Raw genomic sequence first — 19,809 nt, forward strand, 5'->3', positions numbered from 1 at the left:
CCGAGCCGCGCGCGGTGGACCGGGCTGCGGGGGCGCGCGGCGGGGCGCGGGGCGGGCGCGGGGCGCGGGGCGCCGGCGGCCTCGGCGCCTCCTGCCCCTCCTCCCCTCCCCCTCCTCCCCGCCCCCGCGCCGGCCCCGCGCCCTCCCCGCACGCGGATGGATGGAGGCGGCGGGCGGCTCGGAGGAGGGGAGAGGAGGGGCGGGAGGAGGGAGGGAGGGGGCGGGCGCGCGATCGATGGAATATAATTTTCCTCAAACTCGGAAAATAAAGTTCAGAGCTGATCAAATTTGAAAACAGATGTCGAATCGCGACTCTAAATAAGGTTCGATCCCGGGACTGAAGGAGTGGGGAGGGCGCGGGGGGGGGGCGGAGGAACCATCGTCCCCTCCTCCCCCTCCCCCTCCAGACCCCCTCTCCCTCCTCCCCCTCCGCTCCTCGGCCCCACCCTGTCGAGGACCACGCCTGGACAGACGGACAGGACAGAGCCCCCGGGGCAGGTGAGGCCTTGGCGCGCAACGCTGGACCCAGCCTGAGCCAGGACCGCGCGCGTGCGCGGACGCGCGTGTGCGCGCACACATACGCACAACCAGAGAACACGGCCACACGAAGTGCACACAGAGCAGCCCCGAGGTCACACAACACGCAGGAACACAGAGACACACAGAAACAGCCCGTGCACCAGAACAAAACACAGGAATAAAAGCCTATGTACTGACACAACACACATACACACACACACACACACACACACACACACTTCCGGATTCCCTGACCTCCACACACTGGGCACACGAACCCCAGGCTGGGCACACCAACCCCAGGCACACAGGGCCCAGGGCTGGGGCTCAGGCCCCTCTACAACCCCCCATCTCCCCACTGTCTCACCAGGGCCTGGCCCAGGAGAAGCTGCCCCATTGAACTAACAGGTCTAAAACCAAGCGCTGGTGGCTCAGCTACTCAGGAGGATGAGATCTGAGGATTGTGGTTCGAGGCCAGTCTGGGGCATTGGAGAGTTCATGAGACTCATCTCCAATAAACTATCCAGAAACCATCAGAAATGGCACTGTGGCTGAAGTGGTAGAGCGCTCACCTTGAGCTGAAGAGCTGAGGGACAGCGCCCAGGCCCAGAGTTCAAGCCCCACGACCGACACACACACACACACACACACACACACACACACACACACACCAAGTCTATGTATTGACTGGCCTTAGGGCTCTGGGGGCATTCAGAACTCCCTGGGTGCCCCCCCTCCCCCCCCCACCTTGCACCATATCGTCAACCACCTATTCAAATGCTCCCTGGTTCCTTTGCCCAGGCACTAGCTCCCTTCCCCTTTCCTCCTCCTTCCCCCTCTTTGTCCTCCCTTTCCCAGGTCAGGTCTGGGCCCCAGCCCCCTATGAAAAGTCAGCCACCTTTTCCAGCCTTGTCTCCTTTACTCCAGGGCTGTGGGGGTGCAGGAGGGACCTCTCCAACAGATCACCTCCCCGTGCTAATGCCTGGAGACTGCAAGGGAAGGAACTTCAGCCCTGCAGAACAGAACAGGCTCCACTGCCTCAGTCTCCTCATCTGTAAAATGGGGCTGCAGTGACAAACACCTCCCCCAGAGTGGCCAGGAAGACAGTGGAAGGGCAGACCCCGCGGGTATGGCTACTTGAAAATACAATTTAAAAATGCTAAATCTGCCGGGCGCCGGTGGCTCACGCCTGTCATCCTAGCTACTCAGGAGGCTGAGATCTGAGGATCACGGTTCAAAGCCAGCCCAGGCAAGGAAAGTCCATGAGACGCTTATCCCCAGTGACTCACCAGAAAACCTGAAGTGGCGCTGTGGCTCAAGTGGTAGAGCGCTCGCCTGGAGCAGAAGAGCTGAGAGACAGCGCCCAGGCCCAGAGTTCAAGCCCCATGACCGACCAAAAAAAAAAAAAAAAAAGCACTAAACCTTTTGCCAAATGCCATTGCTTCCCTGGGAGCCCAGCTCCGGATGTCTGCTTCCCTAGACCCCACCACCTACCCTGGGAGAGCCATGATCCTGGGGTGCCTACCTCAGCTCCTGCAAGATACACAGCACCCTTCAGATAGCATCCAGATCCACCAGATTGTAGAGAATATTTCCCAGTGCTTCTCAGCCTCTGAGGAGGAGATTCTGGAACATTCTCCATACAGGACACTCTTTGGAAGGGAAATAACCTTCCCTATGGAGATCTGTAGGCTATACCCTTCAAGAAGGCAAGCAAGCACTAGCTAGGGCATCAAGAACACTAACTGCAAGCTGAGCAGGGTGGAGCACGCCTGTAATCCCAGTCCTCCAGAGGCAGGAGAGAGTGCTAGGCCACCGTGCTGACACCCATCGTCTCAATAATAATTTTTTTAAAAAAAGAACCCAGTAACTGAATGATACTTTATGACCATGAACTGCACGATGCAAAAACACCTGTAAAGAGAGAACACAACACCTTTCCGTACTCTGGGAAGATAATACACCCCGTACACACCCCCCACCCCACACCCTATACACACACCCCACCCTGTTTTGGAGCTCACCATCCGGGCACTCAGGTGAGATCTGCAAGGGCCCTGGGTGATGTCTCTACCCCACCCCCAAGGAGAGGTGAAAAACCCATTATTTAAAAAAAAAAATCCAAGCCAGGTGCCAGTGGCTCCCGCCTGTCATCTCAGGAGGCTGAGATCTGAGGATGGAGGTTCAAAGCCAGCTCAGGCTGGAAAGTTCATGAGACTCTCATAACTGCAATAAACTACTCAGAAAGAGCCAGAAGTGGCGCTGTGGTTCAAGAGGTAGTGCACTAAGCCTTGAGTAAAAGAAGCTCAGGGACGCTGAGTTCAAGCCCCAAGGCCCCAAACCAGCCAAACAAAAACACCCAGCTTGCACGGGACACTTTCAAGCAGCTTTACTAGGTGGAGGGAGCAGGGCCTACCTCTTGGGCTGCCCATCCCATCCACGAGGAGTAAGCTGTCCCCGCCAGGGTCTCCTGAAACCCGCTCTGAGCTCCCTCCCTAAAGCACCTCCAGGATTTTCCTAACCTCTCCCCGTGCCGTGCAACTTTGGAGGATTCACACTGCCTCTCTGAGCTGGGGCGGGAGGAAGTCTCCGGGCTGGGCGTCCAGGAAGGAGCTAGCTACACTCACAGTGGGCAGGGAAACTTCCCTCAGGAGGGGGTCATTAAGCCCTAGTTAATGCCTCTGGGAGGCTGCAGTAACAAAGCCTGTACTTAATACCCCGCAGAGAGAGGGTGCCCTCTGGGAAGGAGGGAGGGGGAGAGGGAGGCGGGACGGAGAGCCTTCACCAGCCTGCAACACCCACAGGGTTGAATTTATTACCCAGGAAGGAGAGAGACCACCTTGGGGTGTGGGTCCTGTAGTGTTCTGTACACTCTTACCCCCCCGAAGGAATGAGAGGCCCCACGTGGGGACCGACATCCCCTCTTTTAGACCAGGAAGGATGCCCCTCAGGCTTCCCAACCCCTCTCCCCTGCTGTGGGGTGGGGGGAGGGGCGGGGGGACTCCCGTACCCCAACGCCATAGTGCAGGGGAATGGGGATGGACGAGGCTGGTCTGGGCTGGATTCCTGGATTCTCTGCTCTTTACCTGGACTGCCCTCTGGCTGGCCCTGGGTGTCGTTATTAGCCTCGTCTCCATTTTATCAAGAGGGAACTGAGACACCAAAGTCACTTCACCTGAACCGCTTGGCTTCTGAGTGTTGGAATAGGTCTGGAGCCCAGGCGGCCCCTCTCCCACCCAGATCTAGGCTGACACCCCTCAACCCCACCCCTGCAGAGTACTGACAGGAACCAGCTCTGCCTCCCCCCCCCCCCCGTGCTGCAGACAGCATCTGCCCACCAGCCTGGGCCCCCGTGTGCCATCCAGACCCCCTCACCCCAAGATCAAGGCGCCCTGAGCGCAGGTCCTGGACTCCCACTCAGGGCAGAACCTGCCTTAGCCCTGGAGAGGAGGCGCTGAGGGAGAGGAAGGGGTTAATGGGGGAAGGGGAGAAAGAGCGAGCAGAGCGCCAGGCTCCCCGAGGCCCGGGAAAGGAGGCTGGGGAATCGGGGATGGAACTGGGCTAGTCAGGGGCAGGATGCTGAGGGAATCCTGGGGCACTAAGTTATCTGGAGAAGGGGGGTCACCAGCAGAGCACCCCGTCTCTCCCTTACCCCTCTTCCACACCGGCCCCCCACCCCCCGTTAACAGGGCCAGACCCCAGGGAGGTGGAGGAAGATGTAGAAGAAGTTCTGGGAGGATGGACAGACAGAGGCAGAAAGCGGCTGCAGGGAGTTTCTGTGGGGGGTGCAGAGTCAGACAGACAGACTGGGTTGGGGGGGCAGTTCCAGGGAAAGGCTTGGGGAGGCCTTGGCTGAATTGGTAGAGAGGGGGTGAGAGGGACGTCCCAGAAAAGCACAGACAGACAGACAGACAGACAGCTTCCAGACTGGGGCTGGGGCAAGGAGGACAGAGGGATGGCTGCGGGGGGGGGAGTTGCAGCCTTGGGTGAGGGGGGCAGGCGGAGGAGGGCACCCCGGGATTGAGTGGACAGATGGACGGAGGGCCGGCGGGCTGGGGCAGCCAGGCCAGGGCCAGGCCGAGGGCGCGCGGCGGCGGCCAGCGCGGGAGGCGGAGGCTGAGCGAGCCGGTGTTTGTGGAGCTGTCGGCTGCGGTGGAATTATGAAAAATAGCGGGCATCGGAGCCGGCCTTCAGCTTCGATTAGGGGAGATGGGACATGACAGGTGCGATCAATACGCAGCCGTTCTATAAAGTGTCAAGTAATGAATCAATTTCGACTAAATTTTCCATTTTTCAGAGGCCGTTCTCCGAGAGAAGAATATCCTCTTTTGTAAAGATATTATTATCGATTTCGGCGGCAATTTGACATCAGGGGTAGTTAATTCCACTCAGAATAAAATTGAAAACACTTGAGAGAGAAAAGAGAGAGGCGAAGAGTGAGACAGAGAGGGAGAGAGGGGGAGGGAGGGAGGGGCAGGGAGGGAAAGAGATGGATGGACAGAGAGACAGAGACCGGGAGAGATCGAGGGACAGAGGGGCGAAGCAGGGGGGGGGGAAGGGAGGGAAGGAGAGAGAGAGAGAGGGAGAGAGAAACTTGGAGGCTACATGGAGAGGAGACTGAGGGGCAGAGATAACACAAAAATCAGACAGATGGACAGACAGACATGAAGGAAACGAGACACACAGGGTGTCTCAGCAACTTGCCATGGAGATGTAAAGAAAAAATAAAATGAAAAACAAAGTCAGAGAACAAGAAAGATGAAGAGACAGGCGGAGAACCAGACTGATGAGAGACAGAAAGACCAGAACGAGAAGACAGACAGGGGCATGGAAGGGAGTTGGGGAGACGCTGAAAGGAACTGGAGCCCCCAGAAAGAGAGGGAAATGTGGGGAGCAGGGGAGCCTTGGGCCTAGAAAAGGAGGAGGTGCTGGGAGACATGCAGGGGTGGGGGCGGAGGGCCGGCCGATGCCGAGGATATGGGGGTTCTGAGGAAACCCTTCTGGTCAGCTTATTGGGAGCTGCTGGTGGGGTTGGGGAGGGATGGAACAAGGCTTCTGGGGATAGCAGGGCTGTGTTTAGGGGTGGGGTCTCTGTGCACCTGTACCCTCCCCACCCCTCTGGTGTGGATGTGGGTCCTGGCTTGTGGGCCGAAGGTCATTACTTGTGTTCTCCTGAAGTCCATGGCGTGACCCCCACACAGCGTGGGTCCTGGGCTGGCAGCACGCCCCAGCCCCGCCCCCGTGGGTCGCAGCCACAGGCGGTGGTGACAGCATTCCTGGTTAGTGCCTGTCAGTTTACCAGCTGAAATCTCCATTTATCCCTGGAGCAGGTCACAGGCTTGGGGGGGAGGGGGCGGAGAAGAGATGGGGGAGGGGCTTCTTGGGTCTGAGGGAGGAGGACTGGGGCCTGGACCCCAGGATCTGAGGGAAGAGGCTGGGCCTGGATAAGGCAAGGCCACTCTGGTCTGCAGATAGGCCATGGTGCTAGCTGGGAACCCCTGGCCACTGTCGGCCTCCCGAGCAGAAAAGCCTGTGCCTGCTGCCCCCTAGTGGACAGGGGGGGACCAGGCGCGGAGAGGTCAAGAACCCAAGGCCGGGAGCCAGAGGCTTTTTGATCTTTGCCTAAACCCAGATGGGGGATTGGGGGAAAGTAGATGGCCCGGGAACTAGAAGGAGGGAGAGGAGGTCTGAGCAGTCGACCTAATAAGAGGAAGAGGGCAGGCAGGGCAGAGGGGTCCCCCAAGGAAAGCGGGCAAGATCAGCGTGGGGGGGGGAGCCGGCTGACCACCCTCTGACCAGCAGCTGGTGGCTATGCTACCCGACCTGGGTGCGGACAGAGACTGGAGCCATGGGGAGTGAGCAGCGAGGGCGACAAGGACAGGGGAGAGGCCAAGAGAAGAAGGAAGACACCGAGAGCAAGCAGATCCGGAGGAGAGGAGAGGATAGACGTTCATGGAAAGACAGCTGGACATTTAGACAGGTAGACAGAGAAGGACTGGTGGACAGAGGAAGACAAAGACCACAGGGCCCCCAAAGGCAAGCAGGCACCCAAAAAAAGAGGAGAGAGAGAGAGAGAGAGAGAGAGAGAGAGAGAGAGAGAGAGAGAGAGGAGAGAGAGAGAGAGAGAGAGAGAGAGAGAGAGAGAGAGAGAGAGAGAGAGAGAGAGAGGAGAGATCTTGAAGATGAGGCGAGATTAATACTGGGGGGAGACTGAGGCCAGTGGCTTTTGTTTTTTGCTTTTTACAGGCTGAGGGGTTGTGGTGCCAAGACTTAGGAGAGAAGCTAGGGACAGGGGGCTCTCCTGGCTGGGGTGTCTTCTACTCCTCACCCCTCCCAGTTCCCCCCCACCCGGCGGGCTGCCCGGCGGAGGCGACAGATTGAGCGATGAGACGCATTACGCACTTAATCCGCCTGATTGAATGTTTTGCTTTCGCCCAAATTGAAACATTAAACAACACGGGACGAGAAGAGGCGGCCGCAAATCACTCATGAAAGATTCATCTTCTCTAGGCAGCCGCCGCCGCCGCCACCACCCGCCTGCCTCCCGGTGGCTGCCCACCCCAGCTGGGAAGACTGGGGGTGCAGGGGTGTGGGGAACAGCACCTCTGCCCCTGCTAAGGGTGGACCCCAACACTCATGGCCTGGGGCAGTCCTTCCTGAAGTCTAGTTTCCATCCCACAGGTGGTCCTAAGAGGCAGACACCCCAGCTTTGGGGTTCGGGTAGTGTGGCCTTGGTGGTGTCCCCTGCTTCTTTGAATGGGGAGCTCATTTGCCCAGGTCTAACTTGGGGCGGCAGGAAGAGCTCCCAGGGTTTGTTTTATTTTGCAGGGGGAGGGAGCTGTAGTTTGGGAATCTCTAGGAAGAGGGGGTACAGGGAGGCCTTGCTGGGTTCTGGTTCAGGGTGGGGTGGTAGCCAAGATGCGAGTCAGAGGTGGTGGCAGTTGGGTCTGGATGAGTGGACATGGGGGGGGGGAGGAGACAGGTGTCTACCACTTGCCTAGTGTGTCCGTGTGTCTGTCTGCCCTTGTGGTGTGGATGACTTTTGTCCCTCTCTGTGACCCCGGGTGGCCTGTCATCTGCCTGGGTCTGACTGTCACATTCTGTGTGCCGGGTGTGGGGAGGATTTTTCTGGAATCTGTGGCCGGCTGTGTCAGTCTGTCGGCATCTCTGTGATGCTGGCTGTGGTGTCTGTCTGTGTTTATCCACTTCTGGACGAGACCTGGGTGTGTGTCCACCTGTCTCTAGGTTCCTGGGGTGTCTCTGTCGCTGCCTGTGTCTCTGGCTGAGGGGGGCACCATAGTTAGGACTGGGATGGAAAGCAGGGGAGAGAGGAGGTAAGAAAGACAGAAGGACAGGACGGAGGCAGTGACAGGGAGCAGGGAGCGGGGGAGCAGGCGTGCGGCAGTGGGGGGGCATCGTGGGCGCCACGGCCGGAGCGGGTGATCAATATTCGATTTAGGTTTTAATTCCGGGGCTTTTGGAGCCTGTCAGGCCTGATGTATGAGCTCAGACCAGGGCCGCCCAGCCAGCCACCCCACTGATGCCCACGGCCTGTGGCCTGGCCTGGCCCCGGCTCTCCGTGGCCCCTCCAGCGGTGGGCTGTGGCAGAGGGGGGGGAGGGGAGGGTCCAGTGAACTTGAACTTGGCTGTTCCGCTTCCTGGCGCCCCTGCCTTCCCTGCAGGCTGGCGTGGAGGACTGGGCTGGGGGGGGGAGGGTCAGCAAGAACCCCAGAAGTCCTTTTCTCCTGCCTCAGAGACACCTGTGTGGGGTCAGCAGCACTAGCCTGTGCACACACAACCTTACACACTCACACACATTGCCCCCGATTCGAATCCATGTGCACATGTGAATCTGGACACAGCTGGCCCGTAGAAGTGTCCTCTGACGGGTCCACATTCCAACTCTGACATCTGTCTATCCACACACACCCCCCCAAAAAGCACACACAGACACACGGAAGCCCCGCGTGGATCCGAGCCAAGAACAATGGGGAGACAGCGTTCGTTCTGGAAAAAGGAGACAGAGCCACTCAGAGAGACAGACTGAAGCGACAGACCGGAAAGCGCAAAGGACAAAACTCAAAAAGTCAGGCCAGCGGCAAAGCGGGCCCCCCAAGGCAGGAAGGGGACACTGAGGCAGCGCGGTGGACCGGCCTCAGGGAGAGGGGGATGGGGACCTTCTCTTTTCCAGATGCTCCCCCCCCCAAACCCTGTCTCTCTCTCAGGAAGATGGATCCACCGCCCTCCCTGATGACAATGCTGTCTGCGCAAACTTTAATTAACACTTTGAGTTAATTAGTTCGAGATCATTTAGGAGTAAAATGTTTTTATTAGGGAGGCTGCGAGCCTGTTGATGGATGGGGCGCGATTCGCTCTTCCGCCTGCGGGGACAGGCGGTAAACAGAAATCAATCAGGGGCTCCCAACCCAGCCCCCCAGTGCCCAGCTCCCAGCCTGGGGCCGGGGAGCCCAGGGCCGGGGTTCCTCCGCCCAAGGAGGGGGGTGCCGGCTCCTAGCCCTCCTCCCTGGGACGCCGGGGTCCAGGCCCCGCCTCCTCCCTTAGATCCGGGTCCAGGCCCTGGCCTCCTCCCTCGGACCTGCTACTTTGGATGCCAGGCCTCCTCCCTCTGCGGGCAAACAGCCCGGCCCGCGTCCTCTCCCACATGCGCCCCGAAGTCCCCGGGCACAGCCCCCAGGAACACTGTGGGGAGCGCCCCAGGCGGCAGGTTCCCCACGACTCGCCTGCCAGGGTCCGGGTCCCCCACCCGCTCTGTTCCTCCCAGAGTCTGGGTACCCCACTTCCCTTACCCCTTACCCCCCGGGGTCCCCCAGCCCCTCCGACCCTCCCAGGGTCCGGGTCCCCCACCCCGCCCGGAGTCCCCCCACGCCCGCCCTCGGCCCGGTGACTGACAGCTTCATCAGGTGTCCGCGGCGAGGGCGGGGCGCGGGCCGGGCGGGGGGCCGGGCGGGGGCCGGGGGTTCCGGGGCGATAAATCTTCATCAGGCGGCGGCGGGGGGGCATTAGGCGCTAATGGGAAGATGGAGGGGCTGTCGGCCGCGCGGGCCGGGCCTCATTTGTCCTGCTTCCCGCTCCATTGCGCCGCCGCCCCCGCCGCGCGCCCCATTTCCGCTCCAGACCTTTGCAAAGGTCTGGGGAGGGGGCACCAAGGAGCGGGGAGCAGTCCCGGGGACCAGGGGGGGCACCAAGAAGCGGGGAGCCCCGGGGACGGGGGGCACCAAGGGGGGCGCCAAGGAGCCCGGGGACGAGGAGAGCTGGGCTTGGGGCAGAGGCAGGAAGTCGGGAGGATGAGAAGTTGGGCCGTGGGGGGAGGGAAAACAAGAGGGGGTCCGCATGCAACGGGGTGCCCAGCATGCAATGGGGTCCGCATGCCACAAGGGTCCGCATGCCACGGGGGTGGTGCCCAGCATGCAAGAAGGGGTCCGCAGGCAAGGGGGGGCAGGCAGGCCGAGCTCCGCGCCGGGCTGGCTGGAATGGGGGGGCTCGCCAGCCTCCGGGCGGGGTCCCTGGAGGCCGAGGCCCCCCGCCCGCCGCGCCCGGACTCGGGGCCGCGTCCGCTCTCATTTCTCGGCCCATTTTTCTTCCTCTCCTGTCACTCGGCGGCGCCCGCCCGCGCCCGCAGCCGCCGCTGCCCGCGGGGACCCCGCCGCCACCGCCCGCACCCCACCCGCGGGGACCCCCGTGGCAGACACAGCCAACATCCCCTGACCCCCTCCTTCCCGCGCCTGCAGCCACCACCCCCCCCCCCGCTCATCCTCTGTGCACCCCCTCCCCCCCATGTGAGTGTGCACCCCCAGCCCCAGTATCCTCCCCAGACCTCCAGGGTTTCCTGACCCTAATGTCGGATTCCTCAAGCCAGACCCACCATGCGCACCCCCACCTGTCCCCCCCCAGAAGCACCCAGGCGGACTGAAGACCCCTGAGGAAAACGGGGTGAAGACCCCAAACTCAGAAATGCCCAGGACGGAAACCCCAGCTCACCCCACACCCCAAGTGATGCTTCCAGGCCCGGGTCCTATTCCTTCCCAAGCTTGGCACCCAGGCCAACAGCTCTCCTGAGGCAGGAGCGGAAGTGGGCTCAGTCAGGGACTGCACGAGGTACCCCTAGGCCGGATGGTCACCCCAAAATTGGAATCAAAGGCCCCAAAGCCACATCTAAAGTATGCTTTCCTCAGCGAACCCTAGGCCAGTCACCATGACCTGGTCAAATGGTCCCCGTGGTTCCACTCATCCATTCCACATGGACCCCAGTTCTCAACATCCCACCCCAATTCCCAACACACCTCCACAAGGCAACCTGAGTCAACCATAAAGCAAACATACACTGGCTGCCAAACTTGGGTCACCTTCAAGTACCCTAAACTTGGCATCTGGGTCTCCAGACTCACCATCCCAAGACTCGACACAGCCCGTGAAACAGCACAGGAAATCACTGTCAACACAAATGTATGTTACCCCCCCCCCCCAACCTGGCAGAAGGCATTCTAGTCACCTCCAAATTCAGCATCTTTTTTTCATTTTTCTTTTCTGTTTTTTTTGTTTGTTTGTTTGTTTTTTGGTCGGTCATGGGGCTTGAACTCTGGGCCTGGGTGCTGTCCCTCAGCTCTTCAGCTCAAGGCAAGCGCTCTACCACTTGAGCCACAGCGCCACTTCCTCGTTTTTCTTTTCTGAGTCAGGGTATCAGTATGTAGCCCACATTGGCCTTGGACGGATCCTCCTCCTGCCTCCATCTCCCAAAGGGCTGGGATTTACAGGCATGCTTCACCACACCTTTAGCCAAGGCCAGCATGTTCAACCCCAGCATTCCCACACCTCAAAGCAGGAACCAGCAAGTGAGGGCATCTCAACCATCCTGACCACCTACCAACCCCCCAAGCAAGAGGACTGTACTATACCAGATGAAAGCATGGGAGCCGGGCGCTGGTGGCTCGCGCCTGTAACCCTAGCTACTCAGGAGGCTGAGATCTGAGGATGGCCGTTCAAAGTCAGCCTGGGCAGGAAAATTCTGTGACACTCTCCAGTCAAGCATCAGAAAACTGGAAGTGGACCTGTGGCTTTGAGCTGAAGAGCTCAGGGACAGTGCCCAGGCCCAGAGTTCAAGCCCCACGACCACCAACAACAAAAAGGCATTGGAGCCTGGGGGTGGGAGTGGGGTGGGCAGGCAGCTAATTGGGGCCTACTCAGAATCCCCAGGCATGGCATGGGAATGTGGCTTAATGGTAGAGTGCTTGCCTAGTATGTATGAAGCTCTGGGTTTGATTCCTCAGTACCACATACATAGAAAAAGCCTGAAGTGGCGCTGTGGCTCAAGTGGTATAATGCTAGCCTTGAGCAAAAGAAGCTCAGAGACATCGTCCAGGCTCTGAGTTCAAGCCCCAGTACTGGCAAAAAAAAAAAAAAAAAAAAAAGAATCCCCAGGCAGAGCAATGTAAACTAAAGTGTCTCTTCATCAGCTGGAACTAGGAGCCTGGGAACAGTGATACATAGACTAACAATCAAGTTCTGCTACAGGTGACCCCCCCTAAATTGGGATGGAGACCTTGGTTCCAAATAGACTCAGTAAACCTGATTCAGCCTCGGGTCCCCCCAGGTTTCCAGCCTGCTTTGGTCTCCCAGGAAGAGGCACTCTCCCTGGGGAACGTCTGGAGGATATACTTGTCTGCCCTCTGGTGGTCACTGCTGGAAGAGCAGCACCTTCAATGGCTCTCCAGGCTCCAATGACTTAAGTTGGGGGGGAGACGTCCTTGTCTGTCTCCTTACTCCCTGAGTTCCCGCTGAAGTCATCTGACCTCACTCAGGTCTCTTCTCTTCCTGCATATCTCTGCCTCATCTTCCTCAGATTAGATCCTCTAAGATGCAGTCCATTCCCCACAGGTCCCCAGAAGGCTACTTTTCTTTTCTTTTTTCTCCTTAGTCCTGGGACTTGAACTCAAGGCCTGGGCACTGTCCCTGAGCTTTCTTTGCTCTTGAGACACAGCTCCATTTCAGGCTTTTTGGGTGGTTAATTGCTCAAGTTGGCTTCAAACCTCAATCTTCAGATCTCAGCCTCCTGAATAGCTAGGATTACAGGCATGCACCACTAGTGCCTGGCTGGTCTCTCTCTCTTTTTCTTTTTAAAGCTAAAATCCAAAGACCTCATTAGGCTGTACAGGTCCTTTGGGATCTAGTCCTCAGTGTTATGTAAGGTTGTTCGCCTCATTCTACCAAGCACACAAGCCATCCTGTCATTAGCAGGCCAGACCTCAGTGCCTTTGCACTTGCTCTTCCTTCTGGAATACGTTTCCTTAGACCTTCATCAGTTGGGCCTCAAATCCCAGCAAGACCTGTCTCTCCATTCCTGAGGGGGTTCCCTGCTTGTTGTTGTTGTTTTCAGGGAGAGGACTGTATTGGGGGTAGAGCAAACTGCTGGCTCACAGGAGATGGAGGCGTGGGGAGAGAGGGGAAGGAAAAAGAAGAGCCTGCCCTCCACAGGCCCATCTGGATTCATGGCTGTTGATTTCCATATTCTATATTGTCACATCTTTCGAAGATTAAAAAAAAAGTGAAATGAATCATGTATCCAAATTTGTATCCTGCCAGCACAGTCAATGTAAAAATAGTTAATGAAGCCGGGCGCCAGTGGCTCACGCCTGTCATCCTAGCTACTCAGAAGGTTGAGATCTGAGGATCGTGGTTCAAAGCCAGCCAGGGCAAGAAAGTCTGTGAGACTTTTATCTCCAATGAACCATCAGAAAGCCAGAAGTGGCGCTGTGGCTCAAGTGGTAGAGCACTCGCTTTGAGCTGACGAGCTGAGGGACAGCGCCCAGGCCCAGAGTTCAAGCCCCACAACCAACAATAAATAAATAAATAGGAGTTAATGAGGATGCCACTCCCTTTTCATTGAGTCTCTGAACAGCCTGCTGTGATTTGCACCCAGCACAGCTCCTAGTGGACGGCTGGGCCTCCCAAACGGGCCTGCCACCGGGGCTGGAGATGGAATTCCCAGGCAATGCTAGTGTTTGGAGAGGCCTCAATAAACATGGCTGGCTGGTGCGGCAGCCACGCATGGGGGGCTTTGGTGATGAGATGGAGGTGGAAGGCTGGGGCCACAGTGCCAGGCCTCGCAAGAGGCCACCCTCAACTCTTCCTGTGGCTGGTTCTGGATCCCAGAAACAGCTCATGGAGGCCTCCTCCCCCCTCCCCCCAGTCCCCTCTAGCACAGCTTCCCAGCCTCCAGCTGGCACTTCCTCCACCCACCCTTGCTCCCCACATTTTGCCCAGCCAGTCATGTCAGTGCCAGTGTTCCCACAGGGTGAACCTGCATCATCTCAACAAATAGCCAATTACACCAGGTGTGGCGGTGCATGCCTGTAATACCAACACTTGGGAAGCAGAGGCAGGATTGAGTGCTTGAGACCAGTTTCTGGGCTGCATAACAAAACTCTTGCTTTGAAAAACCACAGGCAGAAGCACAATTGTGCCCTCTCTCTCTCTCCCTCTCTCTCTCCCTCTCTCTCTCTCCTGACACCTCTTCTGCTCATCTTCCTCAGTTCAGGTCTACTCTGTGTCACCTTGGGGGCTGCATCCTCTTTTGTGTTTGGTGGTGGTGGTATTGGGGTTATGAACTTGGGTCCTCAATGGTTGCTAAGCAAACACTCTTACCACTGAGCCATGGCTCCAGCCTCAATCTTGGCTGGTTATCTTTGAGATAAGTCTTGCTCCTTGCCTTGGTTTGCATCTGGGGAGGAACACATTAGGCTTTCCTGTCACTAGGATGATGAGTGCTAAGCCATTGTGTCTGTCTGGTTCTTGAGAAGGGGGCCTGGCCAAGATTGCAGCCCAGGCTGGCCTCCAACTGTGAACCTCCCATTCTAGTGGCTAGGATTACAATCCACAGGGGAGAGCTATAGACGCTGGCTTTGAGCCACTATCCTCAGATCTCAGCCTCCTGAGTAGCTCGGAGAGATGCAAGCAAGCCGCCGGCGCCCGGCTTGGCCATCCTCTTTAAGGTGGAAATCACTCCGGGACTCTCCCTGAGCAGAGAAGGCCTCGAGCAGCAGCATGAGGCTGCCATCCTTAGGGAGGTGTCCTCCAGTGGGCCCTTGGCTCACATGCGGGGACTCAGTGGGCCTTCAGGCCCTGGTCAGCGACTCATGGTGTCTAGACTGGTGTGAATGCATGCTTTCTATTCTTCAGCTAGGTCTCATGCTGTTGCCTGGTCCAGCTTTGGCCCATCATCTTCCCGTCTTCCTTCCCAAGTGGTTGGACCAGGCTTGCCTGCAAACAGCATTCTTCACCTAGAGCCGAGTCTGGAATTGTGGTCCACGGAGGGTGTGTGGGTGTGTACGTGCACCCCCCCCCCCCCCGCCCCGGGAGCAGCTATGGTTGGTTCCCACCAGTTGTCACGGCTAGAGGAAGTCGGCCGTCCTGGGTGACAGCACTGGGAGACTGCAAAGCTGGCTTCTGGCTTGCTCTTAACCTGCATGCCTCCCTCTACCTCACCCCTCCCTCCTACCACCCCACCCCTTCTCCTCTTGCTGTTTCTGCTTCATCTCTTCATGGTGGATCACAATGGAGAACAAGTCACCGCAGCTCATGCTGGAACGTGGGGTTGGACTCGGGGCCCTGGCCCCCTCTCCTCTGCTCTCCTTAGCGCTGGCACCACCTGACAGCGGGGCTTTCTGGGTGGTGCTGGGGATTGCACCCAGGGCCTAGAGCTTGCTAGGCAGGTGCTCTACCACTTGAGCCACGCCCCAGCCTTTTTTTGCTTTCTTTTTTTCATAGAAGGGCACTCACTTTTGCCTGGACTGGACTTAAGACAATGAGCCTCGTATCTTTGCCAATCTCTGCTTCCTGAGTTGCTGGGATTACAGGTGTGAGCCACCACACCTGGACCACCTATGACATTTTGCTCACAAGTCCAGTTGACTGTCTTTCCCACTTCTTGGGTCCCCGTCTTTGCCTCTGGTATGCGCACCATCCTCCCCTCCCCCCCCCCCAGACTCACAGAAGACTCCGGAAAGAGTGCTCGGAATGAACAACAACAGTAACAACTTTATTTCCACAGGCGGACCCCCCCTGGGCTAGTGGTGTGGGGGGCACCTGTGGCTGGAGCACGGGGCATGCAGGACGGGGTGGCCAGGGGTAGCACCCCCCCCTGGGGAGGGACGTAGGCCCTGAAAGACGCCTCACACGGGTTCCATCTGCAGCTCCTCCCCCTCTGCAGGCTCGATATGATGGAAGGCGGCGTGGGAGCCGATGAGCACCAGGGTGGCTCCTGCCCCCAAATGGACAGTTCAAGGCCACACCCCTCCTTCTGTCCCCCACTGCCCAGTCCTGCCCCCAGACCCCATACTCACCCAGGACCCAGAAGACCGCGGAGCCCGCACCAGCCAGCCAGAAGAAGGGGAAGGAGACGCCTCCGGCCAGAGCGTACTGATGGGCTGGGCTCACCTCTCGGCCTAGGGACACACGTGTGGCGCACCTGTCCCCCTTGTGGCCCTTCCCGGGTACCCTTGCTGCCGCCCTCCCCACACATCTGTGACTATGCAAGGCCCTTCACAGCGCAGTCCCTCCCACTCCTCCTCATTCCCTCCAGTCGCACTCAGACACAGGCCAAGGCTCCACGTGGCGGCCCCCAGGGCCTTTGTCCTTTGAGATGTTTCCCAAGAATTTAGTTTGTGGCTGACCAATTATTTCTTATACAAATACAGATGTCGGTGCTTCCAAGGCTCCTCCCACCCTGCCTGCTTCCGTTCGCACAACTTGCAGGATCTGAAGGACCTTGACTCATCTCAACTCCCTGGAATTTCCCCCAGCATTTTCCTCCAAGTGGCCCTCGGCACCAGGCTGGGGTCACAGGAGTCTAGGCCTTTCCTTCCCCACTCACTCTCCTGGCTTTCTCCAAGATCTATCCTGGTCCCAGCCCCAGGGAGCAGGAGGAGGGTGACAGAGCGAGGCCTGTGTAAGGCCGCCATCTGCTGTCCACGATGGGAACCTGCAGCTGATGCTTGCTGCAGAAGTTAGAGCAAGAGAGGTGGAGACCAAAGTGCCATGAGTTTTTGGGTATTTCACTCCGGAGAAGAGCCATTTGGGGAGGGGGTGGAGCTAAGACTGGATGAGTGTAGGTGGAAGATCTGAGATCTCTCTCTTTTTTGGGGGGGGGGTCCGGTCGTGCGTGGGGCCTGAACTCTGGGCCTGGGCGCTGTCCCTCAACTCTTCAGCTCAAGGCTAGCGCTCTACCACTTGAGCCACAGCGCCACTTCCGGCTTTTTTCTTTTTGCTTATGTGGTGCTGAGGAATAGAACCCAGGGCCTCAGGCATGCAAGGCAAGCACTCTACCACTGAGCCACCTTCCCAGCCCCAGATCTGAGATCTTAAGGCTCAAGATTGCTGGTTGTAGTGTATACCCGGGTCCTGGCAGGCTTGGGTTTGGGATTGTAGGGACCTGAGAGCTGTCCAGACCCGGATGCCTTACCAAAGAGTACAAGCTTGGACTGCAGTGTGCGTAGGTAGAGGATGTAGCAGGCGCCAAAGAAGACGGCCAGGGCAACCAGCAGCATGGGGGACGTGACCCTGGGGGGATAGGGCGGGGATCAGGCACCTAGTGCCCAGCCAACCCGAGGACCCCAGGAAGGCCAAATCACATCTGGCCACCCTGAATTCTAGCCAGAAAGTACAGACCTGGCCCTCTGGTGACAAGCTCTGGCAGCATTAACCCCTTCCAGGGGCGGGGCTTGGGGCGGAGGGGGCTGGGCAGGGCTATGGGATGGGGCCTGAGGACTGAGGGAATGGGGGGGGGACTGGGGCTGGGCGGGGTCTAGGGATAGCCTGGGGAGTGGAGGGGGCCTCTGGAGGAGTCGGGGGGCGGAGCCTGGACACGGAATACGGGTTAGGGTGGGGCCTCTGGTGGGGGAAATGGGTTGAGGGTGTCAGGGATTGTGGGGCGTGGCCAAGATGCGGGGGAGGAGCCTGTCTGCGGGACAGTGGCTGGAGGGGGCGTGGCCTCTGGCTGAGCCAGGCGCGGGGGCGTGGCCTGACAGCGAGACACCGAGCGGAGGGCGGGGTCTGGGGGCGGAGCCAGGGGCGGGGCGGGGCCTGTTCGCGGAACTGGGGTTGGGCGGGCCGGGTCGGCCCGCCGCGCGGCGAGCGCAGGGCTGCGGACACTCACACGCAGTACACGATGAGGCCCAGGAACACGAACACGTAGTTGCTCTGGTAATACTCCACATTGCGTACCAGGCGCTGGCACAGCTCACCCAGGTTGCGGGGTCGTGAGAACCGATTCTGGTCCACGAAGGTGCCCCAGGGCCGGATGGTCGCGCGGCGTCGCTCCAGCCACTCCCGGCCTACGCCGGAGGGAATCAGCTTGGGCAGCAGGGTCCTGGCGGGCGGGGCCGGGTCAGCGGCAGGCCGGGATGGGGGCCCACACCCGAGGGGGACGTGCGGGGAGGAGGGTCCAGGAGGGAGCCAAGGGTTCTGGACCCCGAGGTGTGAGGGGGCCCGGGGATCCCGCGCCTTGGGTCGTGGGGGGGGAGTAGGGCAGCTAGCTCACGCGGCGCTCAGCCCTTCCGCCTCAGCATCCTTCTGCTGGTCCTTCTGAGCCGCCATGTCTGCGTCAGGAGGGGTAGAGCCGCTGTAACCCGCCCCGAGTCCCGCCGACTCTGCCGGCTCCGCCCGAGCCTGGTCCAGCCCGGCGGAGCCGACGTGGCGACGCTCCGAGCCACAGGAGGCGGTAGTTGTGCCGTCGAGCATTGTGGGAATTGTAGTCCTGATGGCGTCCGGAAGGGTGGGCATCATCATGGCGGCCTGGCTCGCAAGACACCTTGGGAGATGTAGTCCGGAAAGCCGGTGAAGGCCTTTGAGCATTGCGGGAGTTGTAGTTTGGGGGGGGGCGGGGCGGGTGGTGGTGGTAGAGTCCGGCAAGCTGGCTGTCAAGAGTGAGGACGTTGAGGGCTCTAATGGCAGAAGCAGGTGTTGTATACTCTCCTGTGGAGGATGTAATGGGAACTGCAAAGCTGTCATACTAGGATGCATAAAAGACATTGGGCCAGGTGCTGGTGGTTCACGCCTGTAATCCTAGCTACCCAGGAGGCTGAGATCTGAGGATGGCAGTTCAAAGACAGCCCAGGCAGGAAATTAACTAACACCAGAAATTGGGAAGTGGAGCTGTGGCTCAAAGTGGTAGAGCTCAGGAACAAAACTTAGGCCCTGAATTCAAGCCCCAGGACTGCCAAAAATAATAAAAATAAAAAAGACACTGGATGAGTTGGGTGTGGTTCTCACACCTGTAATTCCTGCTACTCAGGAGGTAGAGACAAAACCAATGCAAGCAGGGCTAGGCAGGGCACACCTGTCACCTCTGCTACACCAGAGGCTTAAATAGGAAAATGGTGACCTAGGCAGGCCCAAGCATAAACAGAACCTATTTGGAAAATAAAACAAAAATGTCTGGAGGGTGTGGCTTAAGTGGTAGAGTACTTGCCTAGAAAGTACGAGACCCTCAGTTCAAACCCCAGTACCCCAAAACCCACACAAAGCTAGCACTTGAGTTCAGGGTGGTGGGAGTGCAGCGGTGACTAGCTGAGCAGCCACCCCTGGAGTGAGGAATTGTGGGAACTGGGCTGGAGGCAAAGCCTCAGTGGCCTCTTCCCATGCCAGCTTGGAGAAGCTGAGCTCAGTTTCCTGATGAGAACAGAGCGAAAGCTTTTTGTCCCGTGACCTGCCAGGGGGCATGACTTGGGGGGACAGCTGCTGTGGAGTTGGGCTTTATGGGAGTGGGAAGAGGAATTTGGAGAGGTGAGGTGTAGGCATGGAGCAATTGGGAAAGGAGCCCTTTGAGAGAGGGATATGGGAGAGAGGACCCTAAAATGGTGACATGGAGGGGTGGGGACATTTGGGGCTCCTGAGAGAGAAGTCCCTGGCAGAGAGGTCTTGAGTTAGGGCTGGTGTTGGGAGAGGAGGAGCACCTGAGGAGATCGTGGCAGATGGTTGCTGAGCCCCCTCCAGCCTGAGGCCTCCTTCCTGCCTCATGCATCCACGAAGAGAGTGGAGCTGGCAGGGCAGGAAGATGGGTGACAGTGTTGGCTGTGTGACCCGGAAGTCCCTCCCTGCTGGGCCTTGGGCCTCCCATCTGTCTAAGGGAGTATTTTCCCCCTGACAAGGGATAGATGAAGCACATCCATGGGTGATCCACAGTGGTCCAGGCTCACACAGCCCTTTCTGGGACCAGCTCTGCCCTGGGATCACCAGGGGTCCCAGCACAAGGCCCTGCTGTCTTGTATACTGGCACAC

At 58.7% G+C, this 19,809-nt stretch overlaps 1 protein-coding gene across 1 annotated transcript; it reads right to left on the reverse strand.

Annotated features, from left to right (window-relative positions):
• Positions 1-15,544: 15,544 nt before the first annotated feature.
• On the reverse strand, positions 15,545-18,294 carry LOC138813249 (prenylated Rab acceptor protein 1-like). The gene is made up of 5 exons (XM_070001540.1): positions 18,071-18,294; positions 17,687-17,899; positions 16,994-17,091; positions 15,876-15,977; positions 15,545-15,793 (listed from the first exon to the last, which is right to left on the reverse strand). The coding sequence occupies exons 1-5, from the start codon at positions 18,268-18,270 to the stop codon at positions 15,705-15,707; spliced, it is 702 nt and encodes a 233-aa protein (XP_069857641.1). The 5' UTR covers positions 18,271-18,294; the 3' UTR covers positions 15,545-15,704.
• Positions 18,295-19,809: the final 1,515 nt, after the last annotated feature.

The sequence above is a fragment of the Dipodomys merriami genome, unplaced genomic scaffold (assembly GCF_024711535.1).
Source record: "Dipodomys merriami isolate MVZ:Mamm:240054 unplaced genomic scaffold, mDipMer1.0.p SCAF_106, whole genome shotgun sequence".
NCBI lineage: Eukaryota > Metazoa > Chordata > Mammalia > Rodentia > Heteromyidae > Dipodomys > Dipodomys merriami.

Coding starts and splice junctions, on each gene's coding strand:
- LOC138813249 (XM_070001540.1), bottom strand. CDS start 18,270: ATGCTCGACGGCACAACTACCGCCTCCTGTGGCTCGGAGCGTCGCCAC. Junction 17,092..17,686: donor GGCCTCATCGTGTACTGCGT/GTGAGTGTCCGC, acceptor CTATCCCCCCAG/GGTCACGTCCCCCATGCTGC. Junction 15,794..15,875: donor CGCGGTCTTCTGGGTCCTGG/GTGAGTATGGGG, acceptor ATTTGGGGGCAG/GAGCCACCCTGGTGCTCATC.